Raw genomic sequence first — 20,955 nt, 5'->3', positions numbered from 1 at the left:
TGCCAACTTACTAGGCAATCAGAACTGTAATGAAACGGATGTGGCAAAAGATGTTACACCGAGTACACCAATGTATTTTTTCATAATAAAACTAACAAGTTGTTCCACTCTTCATATATACATACTCCATCGATACTATCCATCGATCAAGCTTTTTCAGTTTGTATTCTTCATTTTCCCTTCATCTCTAAAATCTGTCTTTTTTCAATTCAATTTGAAATGCCAGAGACGTCACCACTATTTAGGTAGCGTGACCAAATGTCTGTTGGTACTAGCGGTGTGTTTGGCCATCGAGAACAAATGAAATCTACATCAGTAAGGGATGTTTTTGGTAGGACAGGTGGTTGTGATTGGCTGTAGGGCTTTACAGCATGACCTTAAATAAACTCGGGAAAATGTCAGCCTTTTCCCTTTTGAGCGTGAAACGATAGGTGTAGCATACTGTACCATATACTGTATATCTAGGCTACTCTGTATATCATTTGGCCAATTGTAGTGATCCTTATTCTTAATGTGTGAGTAGAGTCTGCTCTGCTTGTTTACTGAAATCTCTACTATGTGGACTGCAGACTCCCTTTTCCTCCCCTTATTTCAGGTATAGCAGCTCAGTTTCTAACAATGTTTGGTTTATCCTTAAGTTCTTTAACTCTGTCACTTAGAGACTGCTTGAGCTATGACACAATGGATTCAAATGTGGTCTTTTAGATAAGCAACAAATTGCTAGTTTCCAGCTGACTTGTTGGTTTATCTTGCTGGGTGATGCTGGTAGAAATATTCCTACAGTCTACGAAAAGGTAGCCATTTTTGCCTGCTGCCAGGCCACATCACCAATAAAATCGCTTTTGTACAGATATAGAATTCCATGGAGGCAGGGATCTGCATGTGTGTGTGACATCACTCTCCCTTTCATATTACTGGGATTGACCAGGATTTAAGGCCTACCCCGATTCCAGACAAAACGTGCATGACTGCATGGAACAACCCAGTATACACAGCTGCCTTTGTCAACTGTAGAAAACCAGTGCATTTTGTTTTTGTGCAAGTGTTTCTATGTTCATTTTGGAAAAGTGTAATATCTCTTGAACACATGTGAACATTCTGTCCCCACACATCTCTCAGCCACATTAGAAAGTACATTTATAGCTGCTGAATGACGACAAACCCAGGAGTATATACAAACACAAATAAAGACTTCTGATTAAATAGAACAAAATGCAAATTACAAAATAATAAAATGAGTATACCACATAACATTGTCATCACTCATTAAGCTGCAACATATGCCTTAATATCTTTCGAATATTGATTTTTATCCGTATTACTAGTGAAGTCATACTTCATAGAAGTGTATTTTATTTCTAACATTTTATTTTTACTTTTTATGAGCCTTATAAATTCATGTTTCATTATCTCTCTCTCTCCCTCCAATACACTGCTTTCCCATAGGGATACATATAAAATCAAATCAAGGTTATTCATTGTGCTAACAAATGCATTAAGCATAATATTTATTGGTTTATCCATATAAAGAGAGTAGCATATTGGTTATATGGATAAATAAAATTAAGTTTAAGCCTTTTTTGCCACATATGTACACACGTTCGAAGCAACTTTCTATAAATATTCAATATCTACTCATATAGTGGAAAATGCAATATTTCTATAGGGAAGTACCTTCAAATAATTTATTGACCTCTATGAATAAGGTATGCTTTATTCGAACTCGGTTATTGTTGTACTATCACTGCGTATAGTGGGCAAGTTGCTACTACTTGACATTCTAATTCACCCATACTGGGATAGTTAATACTAATTCGGAACACACATTGAGGTTGTGTGTGTTTTTATCATTTTCATTCTATCATTTTTATTATTTAACTATATATGTTTAATATGCTGTGGCCATTATGGCATTTTATTTGCTTTAAAACATGTAACTTTTTACATGTTACATTGTACTGCTTTATAAGTAAATATACTATGTATAATATGTATCTATTGAGGACCTGGAAATCAGAAAACCAGTTACATTATGCTGCCTCTGACAAAGGCTTGTGCTACCCTGAGCTGAACTTTTAAATGGACTGTCTAATGTCCCTGACACCCCCTACTATGGAAGAACCCCCTACCAGATATAACCATTGTTCACTTTTGGTATATACTGTCACATACAGACATTTTAATCTTGTATTTGTGCATTTAATGTCTTTACATATTAAAAATTACTATATTACCACACAAGTCACATAATTTGATTTCCAACTAAGTCATTGCCTACCTGAGCCAGTTCGGAACTGTCTAAATGACCATCACTGTTTACATCCATACAGTTAAACAGGTCTTCTACCAGTGCTCGTTTTTGAGATATTTTATCTTCCTGATGGCCACTTTGTAGATTATTTTGATTTGTCTGAAGATCAAGTAGAATCTTTTTAAGCCGGGTATAGTCAGCCATAGTACAGCTGTCACCTAAAACAGAGAAAATATGGTTGAGCATGCACAAATAACATTTACATTTTTCTAATTTCCTTATTGTGCTATCCTACTGTGTCCGCCATGCCACATGGTGTTGTACGCTTCCTACTTCCCCCACCTTGCACTTTTTCACCTATTTATTTTCTCCTAAACTCTCTTTTGCCTCATTTGAGGTTCATGGCACCTAATTATTCAATCCTCAATATAATTGCACATTACTGTTTTAACAGAATTTTGATCCACATAATCTTTCATTGATGTAAAAGAAATTTGAAACAAAAGACAAATCAATCCATCAGTGCCAGACAGCAGCAAATTGAAAAATGTCCCCTGGTTGCTCGGCCGCATGCTTATGTACTCCAATGCACCACTTGCCCCAGTGTTTTGCATCATCCATTCAAGTCTATGAGTTTCACTACAGTCTACTCGCATGTAAGTGAGTGTATGTTCCATAATGAATACTGCTGCCAGTCTAATCTTCCCCTACCTCCATCTCCTCAATCATCTTTAAAGACATCCACCTGGTCCCTCCACTCATCTGATGATCTGCACCTGTCTTCTGCTCTGATTTCTACCTCCCACATATTTCCCTATCCTTTGGAATACCCTAATGCAACATATCCAATTCTTCCAATGTCTCCAGTCCTCAACAAAATCCCGTAAGACCCACTTCTTCAGGGAAGAATTATTCAGCGAATTCATAGGTTAACCATCCTCCTCTGCCTCACCCTCTACAGCTTCCTAACGGTGTGACTGTTCTCTTTTTGTCGAACATTTATACTTTTATTGTGTAATATAAACCAACCTCTTTTTAGATTGTAAACTTTTTTTTTTTTTGCCGTGCTTGGGAATATTATGTCATATTCAATAAATAAATCAATGAGCAATAATAATGTGCTACCAAAACGTTTAGGAAGGATCAACATTGACAAAACACAAGCGATGGGATGAAATGGCATAATGCATTGTTGTACATCAGTTGATGAGATGACTCTCAAAAACTCAGACCTATCTATTCATTATGGAAGGCCAACCAAGCTCATTAGGATTGGTCCTTTATAATGCACAATAAAACTGAGAAAGAGTACACTAGTCAATAGACCCCATATAGCTCTTAAGCATATCTAGAAAATTACATGTATTGTTTTGATACTTAAAGTTAAACAATATACCCAAAACTATATAAATGAATTCAATAATTTCATAATTAACAAAATATATATACCTATCCTTCAGTCAATTTTGAATACTTAAAAACTATTTTTTTTAACAAGGCCAGAGTACTTTTTGTAGGTGTTTACAAATGAAGTTTTTCAACAACCTGATTGTCATAAAAGCAATTTTTTTTTTTAAAGAAACTGCTAATTAAAAAAATTTTTACATTGGTGAAAACTGTGAAAGATCTGGATAATATAAAGGTGTAAAACATTACAGTAAAATAAATCTATTTTCTAGAGAATGAGAATGATAGCTTTTAGGCAAGTTCCACAGATCAGATATTAAATTAGTTCTGAAAAGAGAAGTTGTGAAAGTTTGTTGTTCTGGTCTATAAACAGCGGTTTCAAGCAATTATTTTGTAGCAAGTAATGAAAATAATACATACTCATATCTTTTATTTATGAAATCTTTACCATATGTACAAAACATACAGTGAAGTCTGTTTATTGGTTTCTTACCTTGGTTACTGTGGTTATAATTTAAAGCTGTTTGCTATGGGTTTTTTTTGTAAAGATTTAAAAAAAACGGCCCACCATTGGTATTTCAATTCCAGTCAATACAAGGTGTTTAAATCAAATATTAAATGGAAAAAAATCGAATACAATTAAAAATTGTTTTCATGAAATCTCTTGGTAACAACATATATGTGCTAGTTACACAACTAGTGGACTATTATGGCTAGCTTACAAACCGTAATTACATAAAGATACATCTGTCTCTGGCATTGCTCCAAGGTCCCAGACCTTCTACTTTTGTTGGCCTATAAGCTCTGGGATGTGCTCACAAAGCTGCTTTTATCTAGTTGTACGTGTTCATTCCCTAGTCAGCCAGGCTCACAACCCTTGTAGACTTTGAACAAATTCAACAGTAAAGACTGCAGAGATTGGACAAAACTTGCATCAATATTTTTTGTTTCCATTAAACATTGAGCAAAGCCATTGTTTTTTATTTGTAATTTTCATTATATACATAGCACACAGTGTCTAATCTTACAGTAAATTAAAAATGTTAGAATACATTTTTGATAAATACATTCATTTAGATTTTTTATAGTTCAGATATTTTTCTTCCATCCTGTCATGTGCTAGCAGGCAGGGATCACCCTATGGTTAGTGACACCTGGGTACAGTATTTTTTTTGCAACGAGTAACATTCAAACTCACAAACAAATTACATTAAAATGTATTTATATATTGGCAGGGGTTTCTGTGGTGCTAATACAATAGAAGGTAGTGAAAAAAAAGACATCACACATTAAAACATATTGGTACTCCCATAGTGGGCAGGGACTGGGTCTCCTTGACATAATAAGATATGATTATGCTGTTTAACTGTCACAAATCATCTCATGGCACTCTTCTTACAATTTTACTAGATAGATAGGTAGGCCTGAAAAAATGATTTATCCCCCTGTAGATATCCACTCCTACTTTATCTGGACAGCAAGAGACAGCAGACCACTACTTTCCACACGGTGCCAAGCAATTCTGAACATCAGGGTTTGGGAAAAACAGCAAATAGATATATTTTGGGGATCCATTCCCTAACCTCTCACTCCTATATGCAGGAACAGATCCTTCCCTCCCAGGTTGAGCCTAAAACACTTCCAAGATTTCACCCAAATGGGTATTGTCAGATTGAATTTCAGTCCTTGGCCCTGCTCTCATCAAAGGACTTCTTCCCTTATCCTTAACTCGAGATTTGGTCTCTGATCCACAAGTCAGACAGGTGTGCCTCACTGACAAAACTTGGTATGAATTGTTGCTCACAATCAAAGGGTACCATCGCAATTATTCTGTCACGGTCTTCGGGCTCGCGACCCTTGTGACCGGCCCTACCTGCTTCGAGGCCCCACCCATGTGTCCTCTCCTCCGTGCCGACGCCAGTCCCTGATGATCCTGGGGTCGCTGGAACACACATGCGTGCTTTCTGCCATCCAAGATGGTGGACGCATGCATTCCAACAGCGGATCCACGTGTTACACCATCCAAGATGGTGGACGCATGTGTTCCACCAGCGGATTCATGCATTCCACCATCCATGGCAGACCCAGAATCTAATTAAAGGGAAACTGACACCTGTGTTCCAGTATCATCAGATCCTATAGGATAATTTAGACCACAGCTCCTCCTCCTATCCCCTGGCAAAGGAGGTATGCCCTGGATACCAGGAAGTATATAAACCCTCAGCACCATGCCTTCAGTGCTAAGTTATTGAGCCTTTGAGCTTTTGTGCAGAGATATCCCAGCGTTATTACACCTGTTCCAAGTTCCTGATTCTTGCTGCCGTTACTGCTTACTCGGTGTCTGACCTCAGCTATCCTTTTGACTACGCTACCTACTACCAGCCTCGACCTCGGTTCTGCCCTTGTCTACTCCTTCTGTTGTGATGCTCTCGGAACTACCTGAACCCTTTTTGGGTCCTTGCCATTGGGTTCCATCCTCAAGCACTGCGAGGTTATCCTCCAAATGTGACACATTTATGCAAACCTTCCAAACTCCACTTCTCAACTGAAATATATCCAGCGTTGGGAGGTAGACATGGGCGCTACACTCCATCCCAAAGAATGGGCTGACATATAGGAAACATCAAACCTTTCCATTGATGTCTCCCACAAAGAACCAGACTACAAAACACTTCTCTGATGATACCACACTCCCACAACTTTGGCACATATGTATAGATTAACCTTTCAACTGTGTTAAAAACAGTGTGGCTCTCTTGGAACCTACTTCCATCGCTGGTGCACCTGCCCTAAGATCCAACCTTTAATATAAATATCTGAATCAATGGAAATGGACCAGCATACCTTAACAATTCTCTGTTAAACTTCCAGGAAACCTGGGGTATCTGGTTCTCCCGGATCATCTCACAATAAGGCGGCAGTCTGATAATCCCCTCCCTATCCTTTTCCTATTACCCCATTTTTTGGCCTCTCTCTTTCTGTTCATGTTTTGATTTCTTTTTGTATACCTGTATTAATGTATTGTTGATCATAAGCTGATCCCTTAAAATATCTGTTCTCCTGTATTGCATGGGTTCACACACACTATGAAACAACATTCATGACATCTACTCATTAATACACTGAATGCTTTTAGGCTTTTGTTCATGTTTATTATTGAATAATGACAATCATCTATTCCTTAGCAGGTCTAAAAATTAGGTAAATACAACCTCAGATGACAAAATCATGTTACACTATAAGCAGTTGTGTGAATAAATATGTATATGGACACGTGTATGCGGGTGTATGGATGTACATGTGTGTAGATATGCATATGTATGTGTGTATATATATATATATATATATATATATATATATATATATATATATATATATATATATATATATATATATATATATATAATCATGGTTTCTGTTAATACTAGTTAAATCAAGATGCATGGGAGGTGGCCGGGAATGATAAATATTTGGGAAACCTTTTATCTTAGTTTAGATAACACTGATATGCGTGATGAAGGGTGTGTGGAAGAAAGACAGGTTTTCTCATGAAATAGATTGAATCAGGTCAGGAGATCTTTGGGTTTTACTGGCCCATGATTGTAAAGACCCCAGGGTGTGGTGTTGGCCAAAGGGAATAACTTCAAAGGGAAACTACGGCAACCACAGGGTCCAATCAGGGATCTCCCAGTAGACTCAATTGGGACCCTCTAGTATATCAACAGACAGGTAGTGAAAGAAAAGGAGGAGAGAAAGTAAAGAGACAAAGGAACATCACTAACCTGGAGCTCTCAGGGAAGGTAACTATGAACATGCATGTTTGAATATTGTAAATAGGAATTTATATATATGTATTTGTTGTAAGTGTGTCAATTAATGTGGGGATTATTGTTATTGTACTGTTATTTGTATTGTTTTATTTTTGGAACGTTCTAGTAAAAGTTTGTATTGTTGTATCATAGCCGCATTGTGGATTCTTGGATATCCTGTTGTTGTTTCCAAAATATTCTGTTGCATTCTGGAAGAAGCGAAAGTTTTCAGTTCAAACCTTAAAAGTTAGAAGAGATAGAACAGGGATTGTTTAACTTAATAAGCCAGTGGGTGGGTTTATCGGTGCATATTTCATAAGTGTATCCATATACCCATTCACCTGGATAAGTGTAGTTATTGTAGCTAGAAAACACATTAGCCTTCAGGAGATATATCCGAATACATATTATGATTTCATTGATATGTGTTTGGATGTATCTGTTGTTGGATCAGTTGTAATCTTAAGCACATAACACATTCATAAGCCTTTTAGATGGTATGCTGTAGATAAAGCATTAATCCATCTGATTGATATTTTAATAACACAATTCCCTAGTTCCCTCAAAAGAAAACTTAACACTCATGACATATTACACCGTGCCATGATTCATTTAATAAAAATAAAGCCAGAATGGAGGTCACGTGTGAAAAAAGTACACCTTAGGTCATACACCCATATCCCAGAATCTGTTCCGCAAAATCTTCACCCTGTGAATCACCAAATGGGGAGGCCTGCATAGGGGTAGACCAGTCTCTAAGTTAAAAAATGGCAAAATAGCAGATAATTGTAGCACCTGTCTCCTCCTTAGCATCTTAATTCCTATGAAAGCAGTACCTAATTATGGCGTACTCAGTTTTTCACACATGGCTTCTTCATTTTGGCCTTATTTTTGTTGAATAAATGATGGCAGATTGTAATATATCATGTGTTGTTTTTCATCTGAGGTTGTATTTACTCAATTTTTACACAGAACAGATGATTGTTATATATATATATATATATATATATATATATATATATAATCTCAACCTTTATAAAAGCACATTATAGATTTAGTTTGCATTCATTTAGAGTAACAGAACTCAACAACCCCTATTGCACATATAATGTTGGTTCTGCTATTCTGATTCTATACCTGTAACTATGGAATTTCTTGTATGACATTTACAATACTCAAACTTATTGAATGAAGCAAAATAGGTTAGATTCCTAAGAGATGTAACCAAGCTGTGTTATTTTTATGGCTGACTGACATATAAGTCATATACTACTGGATGGAAGATTTAATATTTGAAAAGTTTAATAAATGTTATAACCCTCCAGCACGGACTTGAATTTAATTGCTTTTGATGTGTTCTTTGAAAAAAGCTAACTTAAAGCAAGCCTTTGCCTCTATGAAAAACACAGTTAGTAGTTGTTTAGTAAAATTGTGTTAAAATCCACAAATTGTGGGATAATATATTTTATTATAATTAATAAGGAAAATGCAAACAAGTCTAAAAAGGAAAATAACTATAGAGCAGTTAGAACTTACTAAAGATATGTTTTTGTCTGATATTAAATCTATCGAATACTGTGAATCGTCTAGTATAGGAAATTTGTCTTGGTCTGATCACGCTCCTATTTTTATAATAATTAAAAACAACGAGGAATTTAACACAAGATCTAATTGGAGATTAAATGAATCTCTTTTGTTCTCTCGAGACTTTAAAGAACAGTTTCGAAAGTTAGCCACAGACTTTATGGAGACAAATGATAACGGGACGGTTTCAGATGCGACTTTGTGGTGTGCCTTTAAAAGTAATATGAGGGGTCATCTTATAAAACGCGGTGCATATGTTAAGAAACTGAAAGGGGCTACTCTTACTGACCTTTATATCAAATTAGCACAAATAGAGGCTGCCAATAAATTAAATCCCTCAATTCAGATTTATGACAACATTAAAGAAATTCAATCTAAGATTAAAGAAAAACTAATGGAAAAGATAAATAGAAATTTGACATCTTTGAAACAAGAGTGGTATTATAGTAGTAACAGAGCTAGCAAACAATTAACGAATAAAATTAAAAACAAAAATGTCAAAAATAGAATAAATAAGATTGTGTTAAATGGCAAAACATATTTAACTCCAAAATTAATTAGTGAGGCTTTTAGAGAGTACTATAGTACATTATACAATCTACCAGTAGTTGCGAAAGATAAAATGCAAACAAAATGTTTTCTTAATACTCTAAATTTACCGAAAATCTCTGAGACAAAATTACAAGAATTAAATCTTCCGATTAAATTATCTGAGTTAAATACTACTATAAAGAACTTACCTCTGCATAAAGCTCCAGGTCCAGATGGATTTTCATCTCCTTTTTTTCAATCCTTGGAACCTATTGTCTCTCCCTTATTATTAAGATTATTCAATGGAATATCTTTAGGGAATAATTTTCCACCGGAGATGTTACAGACCATAATAACTCCTATTCCGAAAAGTGGTAAAGATTTAACTAAAGTCACAAATTACCGTCTGATATCATTGATAAACTTAGACATCAAAATATATTCAAAAATTTTAGCTGACCGACTTAGTTCCGTTATGGGTGAGCTAGTCCATCCAGATCAAACAGGATTTCTATTGGGTAGAAGCGGTGAAGACAACACACGCAAAATACTAAATTTGATTTATGAGTTACATCTAAGTAAAACGCCAGCTATCTTTCTCGTGCTTGACGCAGAAAAGGCGTTTGACCGCGTGAGTTGGTCTTTTTTTAGAACAAACTTTAATTGCCTTTGGCTTGACTGGTCAATTTTTAACTCTTACTATGGCGTTATATAAGAATTTGCAAGCGAAAATTTCAGGGCCTAATTTAAACTCTACTAGTTTTCTTATCAACAATGGAACAAGACAAGGGTGCCCTTTAGCTCCCTTATTATACGTTCTTTCAATTGAGCCTCTTGCGACAATAATACGCCGGTCGAACAAAATTATTGGAATAAGTACTGGTCCATATGAGCATAAGATTTCTTTATATGCCGACGATATTCTACTTACTTTGGCTGAAAACTCACTCCCAGAGGTTCTGGAATGTATTAATAAGTATAAACTATATTCTAACTATAAACTAAATTTAGACAAATCACAAATTATTGATTTCAACATGGAACACTCTTGGTTTGAGTACATTAAGAATAAGTCTGGAATACATTGGAATCAAAAATATATTGATTATCTGGGAATTAAAATATATCAGAGTCTTACAGCTATTATAACTAATAACTATTCGACTCTTTTAGATTTTTTTAAAACTCAATTTACCCAATGGAAGAACTTGGAAATTTCTTGGATGGGCAGACTAAACACTTTAAAGTCATATGTTTTGCCAAAATTGATTTATCTATTTAGAACTATACCTTTATCAGTTCCAACGAAAATTCTAAATCAATTTGAAAAAAACCTTTTCATCATATGTATGGATGGGTAAAAAATCTAGAATTTCACGTTCCATTCTTACTAGGAATATTTCGAGATCCGGGCTCAATTTTCCTAGTTTGTGTACTTTACAACAAATTTGTTTATTTAACCATTTTCTAGCTTGGGATATAAAACGGAAATCGGAACTACCTTGGTACAACTATGAGAGGTGGAAATGTCAAAATTTAGACCCATTTCTTTTATATTGGATTAATAAAAATGATATAAATAGATTAAATATTCTTAATCCAATTGTTTCTAACGTATTAAGTAATATGATTACTTTTAAGAAAAAATTTGGTAATACGGAACTTTGTTCACTATCTTCTCCATTGACAGCAGTACAATATATGATAAAAGACATTGATTTAAAATCCTGGTTTCTTCATGGTATAGACACAATATCAGATATTTGCACTTTTTCTGATCTGGTTCCATTTAATGAAATTCAAATTAAGTATAATCTTCCAAGTAAAGAATTATTTTCTTACTTAAGAATTAGAAATTATATTAAAAGTAATCCACTAATTTTCTCGACCAATTTAGATAGGTTTATAAATAGTCATCACAAAAAAAATCTAATTACACGATTAAGGAACATATTGGATCAAGAGAATACGTTAGATAAACCAAATACTATTTTGAAATGGGAAAGAGATCTGGGTGTTTCCTACTCTTTTGACATATGGTGTGAATCCTGGAACAAATTAAGGAAAGCGATACATTGTATAAATCTCCATGAACAGTACTATAAACGCCTTCACAGATGGTACTATGTTCCAACCTCATTGCATAAAATGTATAATACTACCTCCAACAAGTGTTGGAGATGTAAATCAGAACTGGGGTCAATGATACACATTTGGTGGGAGTGTGATAAACTTTTAAACGTAAGATCTGAAATTATTACTTTATTTAAGAGTTTATTTGATATTTGACATGGTACTGAATCCACAATCCTTTCTTTTTCATATCGATCTGCCTTGGGAAAATAAATCGAAATTGTATTTGGCTATTAACATTTTGGCAGCAGCCAAAATATGCATAGCTCGGTCTTGGAAAACGGAACAAGCTCCACTTTGGTCTCAAATTATAGCTCAAATAAATTATCAGCATACAATGGAGAAGTATTTTTACCGAACTCATAATAATACAAAAAGTTATGATGTAATTTGGTCTCCATGGCAAAGATGTTTTTTTGGAAATGGCTAAATATATTAAATACTATATAACCCTGGCAATTAAGTTAAATTATCATCTTTATACACATACTATCAATATCTCTCTCTTCTCTCCTCCCTAGACGATTAAGGAAGTAACCTGGTCTCGATACCGTCTTATACTTGAATGCTATAAACTTAATTAGTTAATACTACTTTGTATATCATAAGAATGAAAGGTCTTTTTGTAAATATGTCTTTGTTATATAATAAAAAGGAAAATTAAAAAAAAAAAAGAACTTACTAAAGATAAACAACTCTGTCTGTTTTCCCTATTTCTTGTTTGTAGGTGGTTGTAAAAAAAAAATGAAAGCCAAGACATACCAAAAAGTACTGCACGGTACTATAGGACCTCAAGATATAGACGATAGAGTGTCTGTGTCACTGATTTTAACATTACAAGAAATATGTAATATATTCTGGAAATGTCTACCCAATTTGTCAAATTAGGAGATACATGCACTTTGAAAAAACATTTCTATTCAGCATACTTTTTAAACATGTATAGCAAAATTTTGAAAATGTATAATTTGTCATTATTAATTTTTTAAATTATAGTCAATATTTCATGTGAAGTATCAAGTTACTGTAATGTAATTGCTAAAATGACATAAGCAAATACTGTAACTATATATATATATATATATATATATATAGTTTATTATTATTATTATTATTATATTTATTGTGGTACCAGATGTCATTAAAAAGAGTAACTGATTTAAGATCAATTGATAGTAGGACAAAATCTAAATTTTTCCACCTAGACAGGGTTCTACTGCCCTATGAAAACCTTGTGAAAACCTATAAAAATTGTTATCAATTGATGCTTCTGAAATAAATGTATCTAAAAGATATTGAAGCATCCAGGGGGGGGGGGCAAGAGGGTACTTGGGCCCTCCCCCAGAAATTCAAAGAGCCCCACTGGAGCAGCGACAGAGGAGAAAGAAACAGTATGTTAACTAGACAGAGGCAGGAAAAATAACCTGTTAGAAGGCAAAAACACTTATTTAATTCTATACAACCCTCTGCTGTCAGAGTGGTTTGGTCTGCTGTTTTTCACACCTTTTAGCTGCTTCTTCATAGACACAGAGTCCCTGTGCAGAGGCAGTTCGTAACCTGCGGACACAAGGTTGTTTTACTTCAAACATGTATTGCAGCTGGGGTTAGAAAATACTCCAGCTCCTACGACTCAGTATGTTAAGCACCATGGGACTGGCACTGCAGCTGCTGTGGAATGCACATCTCATGAGTCTCAGCCCTCATTTAGTTGGCTGAACAGCATGACAAATGTAATAACAGCACCAAATGTTACGATGATGTTTAGCCAGCAATACTAGGATACGTAGCAACTGTACATTGAGCTTTGGGGAGGGGCTACAATGGGTCTTCAGTACAAACACCAACTTCTGTTGACTGCATCTACAATAATATTTAGCAGCCATATTGCTGAATAAACTTCAAGGGAATTGTATTATAGACTAGGGTTGTGGTGACCTACACTACATTGCAGCTCCCAAGATATACAGTCAGCCATAGTCATATAATTTTTCCTATTACTGGGTAACTAACATTTCCCTGTCACCAGGAAACCCCTCTCCTGAGCCCACAAAGTCAGGTAATGAGGATGAGGTAAGGAGGTATTAGGGTAAAGGGTGAGTTTTTGTCCAACCACCTCATGTACCTCACAGTAGAAATAAAACACAAAAGCCTTCTCTGTCCCCTTAACATCCTTTCCTGTTCCCTGTGCCTCAGTGTCCATGGGCTATCCAGCCTCGACACCCTGTTTGTGGGCTATCCAGCCACGGCGCCCTGTCCGAGGGCTATCCAGCCACGGCGCCCTGTCCGAGGGCTATCCAGCCACGGCGCCCTGTCCGAGGGCTATCCAGCCACGGCGCCCTGTCCGAGGTATCCATCAAGCCTAGTCTCTCTTGTCAAAGTGCATCCATTTTTAGCTGCTCAGTTATGTCTGTACCTCTGTCTGTGCCTGTCTGGCTATTGATTATGCCTCTTGGGTACAGACACAGTCCTTGGTATACCTTGCATCTAGAAACCTCCCTGACTTCATTGCCTGGGTCATGATGCTCTGATATTCCTTTATCATATGATACAACCATTTTGTAATATGGTCAGTCAACTTTGACATGTGTATCCAGTTGATATAAAAAATAAATTAATACAAATGTGGCTACCTTAAGAGACTACCATTAGTAACAACCATAATAAAACATGTTTAGGTCTGCTTGATTCATATTTCATTAGATGTTGAATGTTAATAAAACACTGGGCATGAAGCTTATGTAACTATTTAAACAGTGGTCTTCTCTTTGCTACTTCTGCATTTTAGCCTTATAAAAGCATTCTCAGTAGATTCCAACGATTTTATTTTTATATGGGACAGCTTTCCACTTCATGTCAATAGATGCCTCAAGCACAAATATCATTAGGGAAATCAAAAAGGTCAAACAACAGGCCTTATGGCTAGGTACTGATATTTTATAAACAGCCTTTCATAATTTTCTTTTCACGTTTTGGTTATAGAGAATTGGTTAGTGGTCTCCTTAGGGGAGTTTAATCATATTTGTATAAATAGTTTTGGTCTTAGAAAATACTAGATGATTTCACTAGATTTTGTTCTTTTCAATTACATTTTAACAAAGAATACAATATACTTTCTGACTGTTTGGTAAAAGTATAGAGATTTATAGACATTTTTCAAAACTACAATGTTTTTTTTAGTTTTAAAGAGTGGTTTAAGATGATCAATACCAAGATAAAATTATTCATCTGCCAGTTTATTTTAATTCATGTATGACTGTGTTTTCCCAACCTTGTGATCAAAGCTTTTTTTGCCATTTTTAATATATATTTGCTCAATCACTATTCCCCTTTTTATACAGTATCCAATAGTTTGTTTTTTTTGTTGTTTTTTTTTTAAGGAAGAGATGGGTGCCTTGTCTGATAAAATGCTTGCATCTATAATCCATTATTAAATATGTGTAATAAATAAAAATATAGAAAAAACATTTTTACTTATGATTTATGTATCAAGCTAGGTGCAAGTTATGGAAAGTAACCCTGATTTATGTTGCGCAACATCCCATAAGTGGAATACATACTTCACTATAGTTGTCATTTTCGGGCAGCTATTGTTACATTTATTTTTTACCTTTTTAACCTTTTTAATTTTTTATTATTATTATTATTTTACTCTTTTGTAACAAGACGGTACCCCCTTATGATTTCATGGTCAAATCACTGGCCCCCACCAGAGCAAAAAACATAGGACAAAATAGTTAATTATATATACTTTCATGAGATTAGGCTTGTAGGGAAATATGATTGAAATAAATTACAGGCATTAGTATATTTAATACTATTTAACACTATTATTCTTGAGACTCAATATGTTGCCATACTGATTTTCCATTTGCTACAATACTACTTTTTTTTTTTTTTTTTTAAGCATAACCACCCCCAAGTGAAATTGAACTTTTGAAAATTAAAAACAGGTCCCACAGGACATCCTATAAATCTGAGACTATGCATTACCAGTGCCATCTACTGTCTGTCAGAATATTATAGAACTGGAGTTAGATATTTTCAGTTGGAATGTTCAGACAATATTAATTTCACACTAGATGGCACTGGTTATGCATTGCTGTGTATATCCAATAGACTATGCACCAACATTGCCACCTGGCATGCATCTGTTAGACTTAAATGAAATGTTTTGTGTGTTTGTGCTTGCAGTGATTTTTTTTTCCATGTTTTAATAATATCTTTTTGTAGAGAAATCTGTATTCAAATTTGAAATAAAAATTAATTGCATCCCCTCTCCTCTTACATGTTTAATCTCTCCCTTTCCACAGGATTCACCCCAACCTCCTTAAAGCACGCTATAATATCTCCCATCTTAAAAAAGGCCTAACAATCAGGCAAACTACTGCATAATCTCACTACTTCCTTTTGTATCAAGCTTCTTCAATGGCTTGTATATTCCCAACCAGCCAACTTTTTGACTCTAACCCCTTACTTGACCCTCTTCAATCTGGGTTACGCTCTCAGCACTCTACCAAGACCATTCTTGCTAAAGTGAACAACAGTTTTCTCAATGCAGTATCCAATGGCCACCACTCTTTAGTAACCTCTCTGCACATTTTTGCTGCTCTTCATCATAACCTTGATCGCATTGATACTGTTCTTTCCTGGTTTATATTCTACCTCCCTGATCATACCATCAGTCCCTCCTTTCCAGTAACTCTTCCTCTCCACTTCACCTCTAAGTTGTTGTTCACCAAGGCTCAGTCCTAGGAACCCCCTGTTCTCACTTTACATGACCCCTCTTTGTAAACTAAATTTGTCCTATGACTTTAGTTTAAGTTTCTGTATGCCAATGACACTCAGAATCCTCCGTGATTAAGCTCATTCCGTAATTGATCATGTTACTATTTGGCTTGCTTTTGCTTCCAATGGGTGTCTGCACGATCCCTAAAATTCAATCTCTCTAAAAAAACAAACCATTATATTGCCAGCACTTCCATTCCCTCAACAGTCTCCCTCAATGTCAATGGTGCAATCATTACCACCTTCCCACTTGCTTGCTGCCTTTATGTTGCCATTGACTCTGACCTCTTATTCACTCCTCTATTTTAGTGTGTTGCAAACTCTCATCTATATTGACCACATTCACCTCTTCTTAAAACCAGATACAACTAAAATTCTTGTCCATTAACTCAACTATTCACCACTGCAACTTGGTGCATGTTGGTTTCTGTCCTACCCATCTTTTGCTATTAGAATCCATCATTAATGCTGCTGCCAGGCTTATATTCCTTATTTTTCACTATACTAACACCTCCCTCTTCTGTCAATCTATTCTTGACTTTTCCCCTAGATCTCCTCACTTATCTCCAAAAAACACACCCTCTTTATCTATGAGCTCCTCTGATTACTAACTCTTTCTTACATGTTTTGAATTATCCTTCCCCGGATTATTAAATTCTTCCCTTGTCTTTAGTCATTCACAAATACATTAAGACCTACTACTTTAGGGAAGCCTATAAACCAAGAGGTTAACTCTTCTGCTATAGGGAAGCTTATAAAAAAAAAAGGGGTTAACCTCCCTACTTCCACTTATATTTCCTAGCCTCAAGCAATATTATTTATTAGTGTTTACTATGAGATGCACTTGTCCTGGGTATATGACTGTTTTTCGGACAAATTTGAACAAATGTTGTTTCCTGCCCGAAATTAGTAGGGTTTCTTTCAAGGGACAAAATGTGTTGCTGTTGCTCACTCTCTCTCTCTACTTTCTTCGAAAAATGCTTTCCTGTCTCTGCTTCAATGTTTCTTCTTCTCTGCTTCTCCTCCTCTGCTCCCTCTCAGATTCTGCTACTCTTTTCTGCTGCTCTGCCTTCGCTTTTCCACCTGCATTCTTCTCTCCTCTTCCGATTACTTTCACAACAGGGTGGAGCCTCCACGCACACCATGGGGACAACCTTTCTCGATTTGAGGAGTGGAGAAGCAGAATTGAAGATGGAACAGTGGAGCAGCAGATGAGGAGGAGCAGAGAAAAGAGGTGGAGATGAGGATGTGAAGACACAGAAGCAAATTTCATTTGTTTCATTGTAGGTCCCTGCTCATTTTTGGACATTTGTACGCATTTAACAAATTCATACAAATCCGAATGCACAAGTCTATAAATCAAAAAATAATAAACGCCCAAAATCTATAATTAAAATAAACAGGAATTCAGAGAAAACAAAGTAAAAAAAACAAAACACAGACACCTTCTGTGTACTACACAACTGATGTAAATTTCATTTTATGAAGTCTTGAGTTGCCTCTTTTTTCATTTGTAATTACCAAATAGTTCGGAAAGACTAAAAGCTCTTTGAAAATTAAGTAATTAGTTACCTCTGCTAGAGAAGATTGTAATACGCATTGTATGAAATACATTAAATTATATAATATATAAGAAAACCTCATCCAGGAAGCTCTTGATTAAACCTACTCCCAGCTTAAAATTACATTAAGCTTTCCTATAACTTTAAACAGATGTAATGGAGTTAAAGCATCTTCTGACCCTTCTACCAACCTACTTTGTCAGCGTTTTTACATCTTTAACATCGTTTAAACTTTACTTTCTTTAACACAACTACCATCGGCATTGATATACCCAGTCTACCACATAGTAGTGAAACATTTGAAAACATAAAAAAATATATAAAAAAATAATATTTGTTTCATACTGTTTTATGCTGGTAGTTGCTAGTAGTTGTCAACAATATTGGACACTGGATGAGTTTAGTTATGGGAAGGGTTACTGGATAACTCACATAACGTTCAAATTCTATATATATCTGTGAAAGCTCCAGGGGCAGCTCTACTTTCAGTTTATTAATTAGTTATTATTTTCATTTAAGAAGTGCCAATAGCACTCTCTCTCTCCTTATCCCTCCACATTATTTTAACACTGAATAAATTAATTTACAAACACCTTAAACTACTGTGATTTTTACCTTATCAAGCCTGTTTTCCTTAACCTGTGTACTGCTGCCCATGTCTAATTTAGATGTGATCTAGCTTTTGACTCGATAAATGGAGGTTGACGCTTTAAAACGCTTGTCCAAATAGAATTTTAATCCAATACTACAATACTCATTTATTTTAAATTTATAGGAATAAGTATAAATTGTTTTGAAGTTTCAGCAGAAGGTAGATCAAACGTGAATATAACTTCACAGTGCACTTTACAGTAGAGTAGCACTTCTGATGTTTCAGAACCAGAGGTCGGGCATTCAGATTGCATAATTCAAGATGAAAAAGAGACCTTTTGAGTTTCTAAAAGGTTAGTAAACTTTACATTTTTTTTTTTTTACAGGTGGACAGTCATCCTGACATTACCCTGCTTAATACCTTGATAAACTTGATAAGTCCCCTCAATTATGGTATTTTATTGTTTAGTTTTTATGCCAAGGTAGCTCTAAATCACACATCCAATCCCCTTTAATTGTTGACTCCAGGTCTGCTAACACCTAATTCCAATTAGCTTTTGTTGAAGTGATTATCCTAGGGGTTCACATACATTTTCCAACCCACACTGTGAATGTTTAAATGATGTATTCAATATGGACAAGGACAATATAATAATTTTTGTGTTATTAGTTAAAACAGATTGTGTTTGCTCATTATTGTAACTTAGATGAAGATCATATATTTTAATGAAAATGTATACATGAATTCTGGTAATTCACTTATTTTCTTGCCACTGTACATACATTACTAAAATTTGGCTTATAGCTTTTAAAAGTGTCATGGGCAATCAAATATTTCATACAATGCACACGCTTATTATCAGCTGCAGTACTGGGGAGTAAAAGGATATAAACAAAAAATAAGGGGTGTACCACTTCTGTACCACAAGCATGCGATTAAGATTTTTTTTACATGTTTTGCATTATACATTCATAGGTTTCTCCTTATTGGAGATCCTTATTGGGGCCCTTGGAAGCTGATCTCAATATTCATTGGGAAAGAGGAATAATTATTCCTCAACTTCTCTCTAGCATATAGAGTCCACAAATTTTAATGTTATTTTTTCTACTACTTAAAAATAATTTAGGTAGCTAAATGTGCCATTTTGTTCACAAAACCCTACTAAATTACAGGTGCCACTTTTTTCAACACACACAAGGTACTTAATGCACAAGAGACAAAGAAAATATGGTTACTATAAGAGCTTTAGCTTTTAAGCATGCTTTATTAAGCATTGTGTTTCTAAAAACTCTCATATTTTATTGATTGACACAACAGCTTGAAAATATGATGTAACTTAATCATACAGGAGACCAGATATACGTTGACGGCAGATGTTAAGAATTAGCTGTAAGCACAGTTTATAATGAATTCAGGGACCACAAAAAACATCTACACAATCACACATCTAATTCTGACTCCAGATGTTCTACATCTGTGGTGAAACTTGTTAAGTGCAATGCACATAAAAATATAGTTGTTTTAGAATCAACATTTAGTGATTACATTTATTGAAACAATAATTCCTAAAATTTTACTAGTCTTTAAGATGAAACTTTGATTAGGGATGATGCACTTATAAAATCATAATTGATTCAGTTTATTGTCTATCGGACTATGACTCCAAGGCATCGGCTACAGATCTAGCTATAACTTTAAAAAAAATAAATAAATGTTACTAACACACACAATGTATAGCAAAACTCACAACATACTGTTAAATTGTATATATCATAACCGATTACCTAATATGCCAAGTAACATTGAACAATGTAGAGTATACATTTTCTTTACTGAGTGTATTCTACGCCATCTTTTTTAATCCTTTACCTCTTATCCATCTATCTATCTATCTATCTATCTATGTCTTACTGAGGGCAGTAGGAGATTCGATTAAACTTGTCAGTTAGACTAAAACAAAATGATAGCCGATACAACAAGATGTGAAAAAGATGTGGGAGTAATTATTTCTTAGGACTTAAACGTAGGACGCTGAATTAAATAACTAGAAGTAAAAAAAAAAAAAAAAAAAAAAAAAAAAAGGCTGTAGTTATGCCACTTCACAGATCCCTGGTCAGACCTCATCTATAGTATTGTGTATAGTTCTGGAGACCCAAAGAGCTAATACAATAGTGAAATAGTTTGCAGGATAAAAATTATAAGATAATATCTAAACATGTATATGTGGAGGAGAGAAGAGAGAGATAAAATGTGATAGATACATTTATATACGTAAATTAAAATATTACAAAGAATAAGAGA

At 34.9% G+C, this 20,955-nt stretch overlaps 1 protein-coding gene across 1 annotated transcript in view; it reads right to left on the bottom strand.

The window, feature by feature from the left end:
- LOC149297866 (follistatin-related protein 4-like) overlaps window positions 1-20,955 on the bottom strand; it is a 92,879-nt gene that overhangs the window by 47,339 nt on the left and 24,585 nt on the right. The window contains exon 4 of the mRNA XM_089488074.1: window positions 2,279-2,469. Coding sequence (XP_089344200.1) covers window positions 2,279-2,469 — 191 coding nt within the window. The remainder of the gene's footprint in view (window positions 1-2,278; window positions 2,470-20,955) is intronic.

The sequence above is a fragment of the Sceloporus occidentalis genome, unplaced genomic scaffold (genome assembly GCF_023333645.1).
Source record: "Sceloporus occidentalis isolate IW3139 unplaced genomic scaffold, rSceOcc1.0.p SCAF_36, whole genome shotgun sequence".
NCBI classification, from domain to species: domain Eukaryota; kingdom Metazoa; phylum Chordata; class Lepidosauria; order Squamata; family Phrynosomatidae; genus Sceloporus; species Sceloporus occidentalis.
This window is presented reverse-complemented; position numbering and strand designations above follow the sequence as displayed.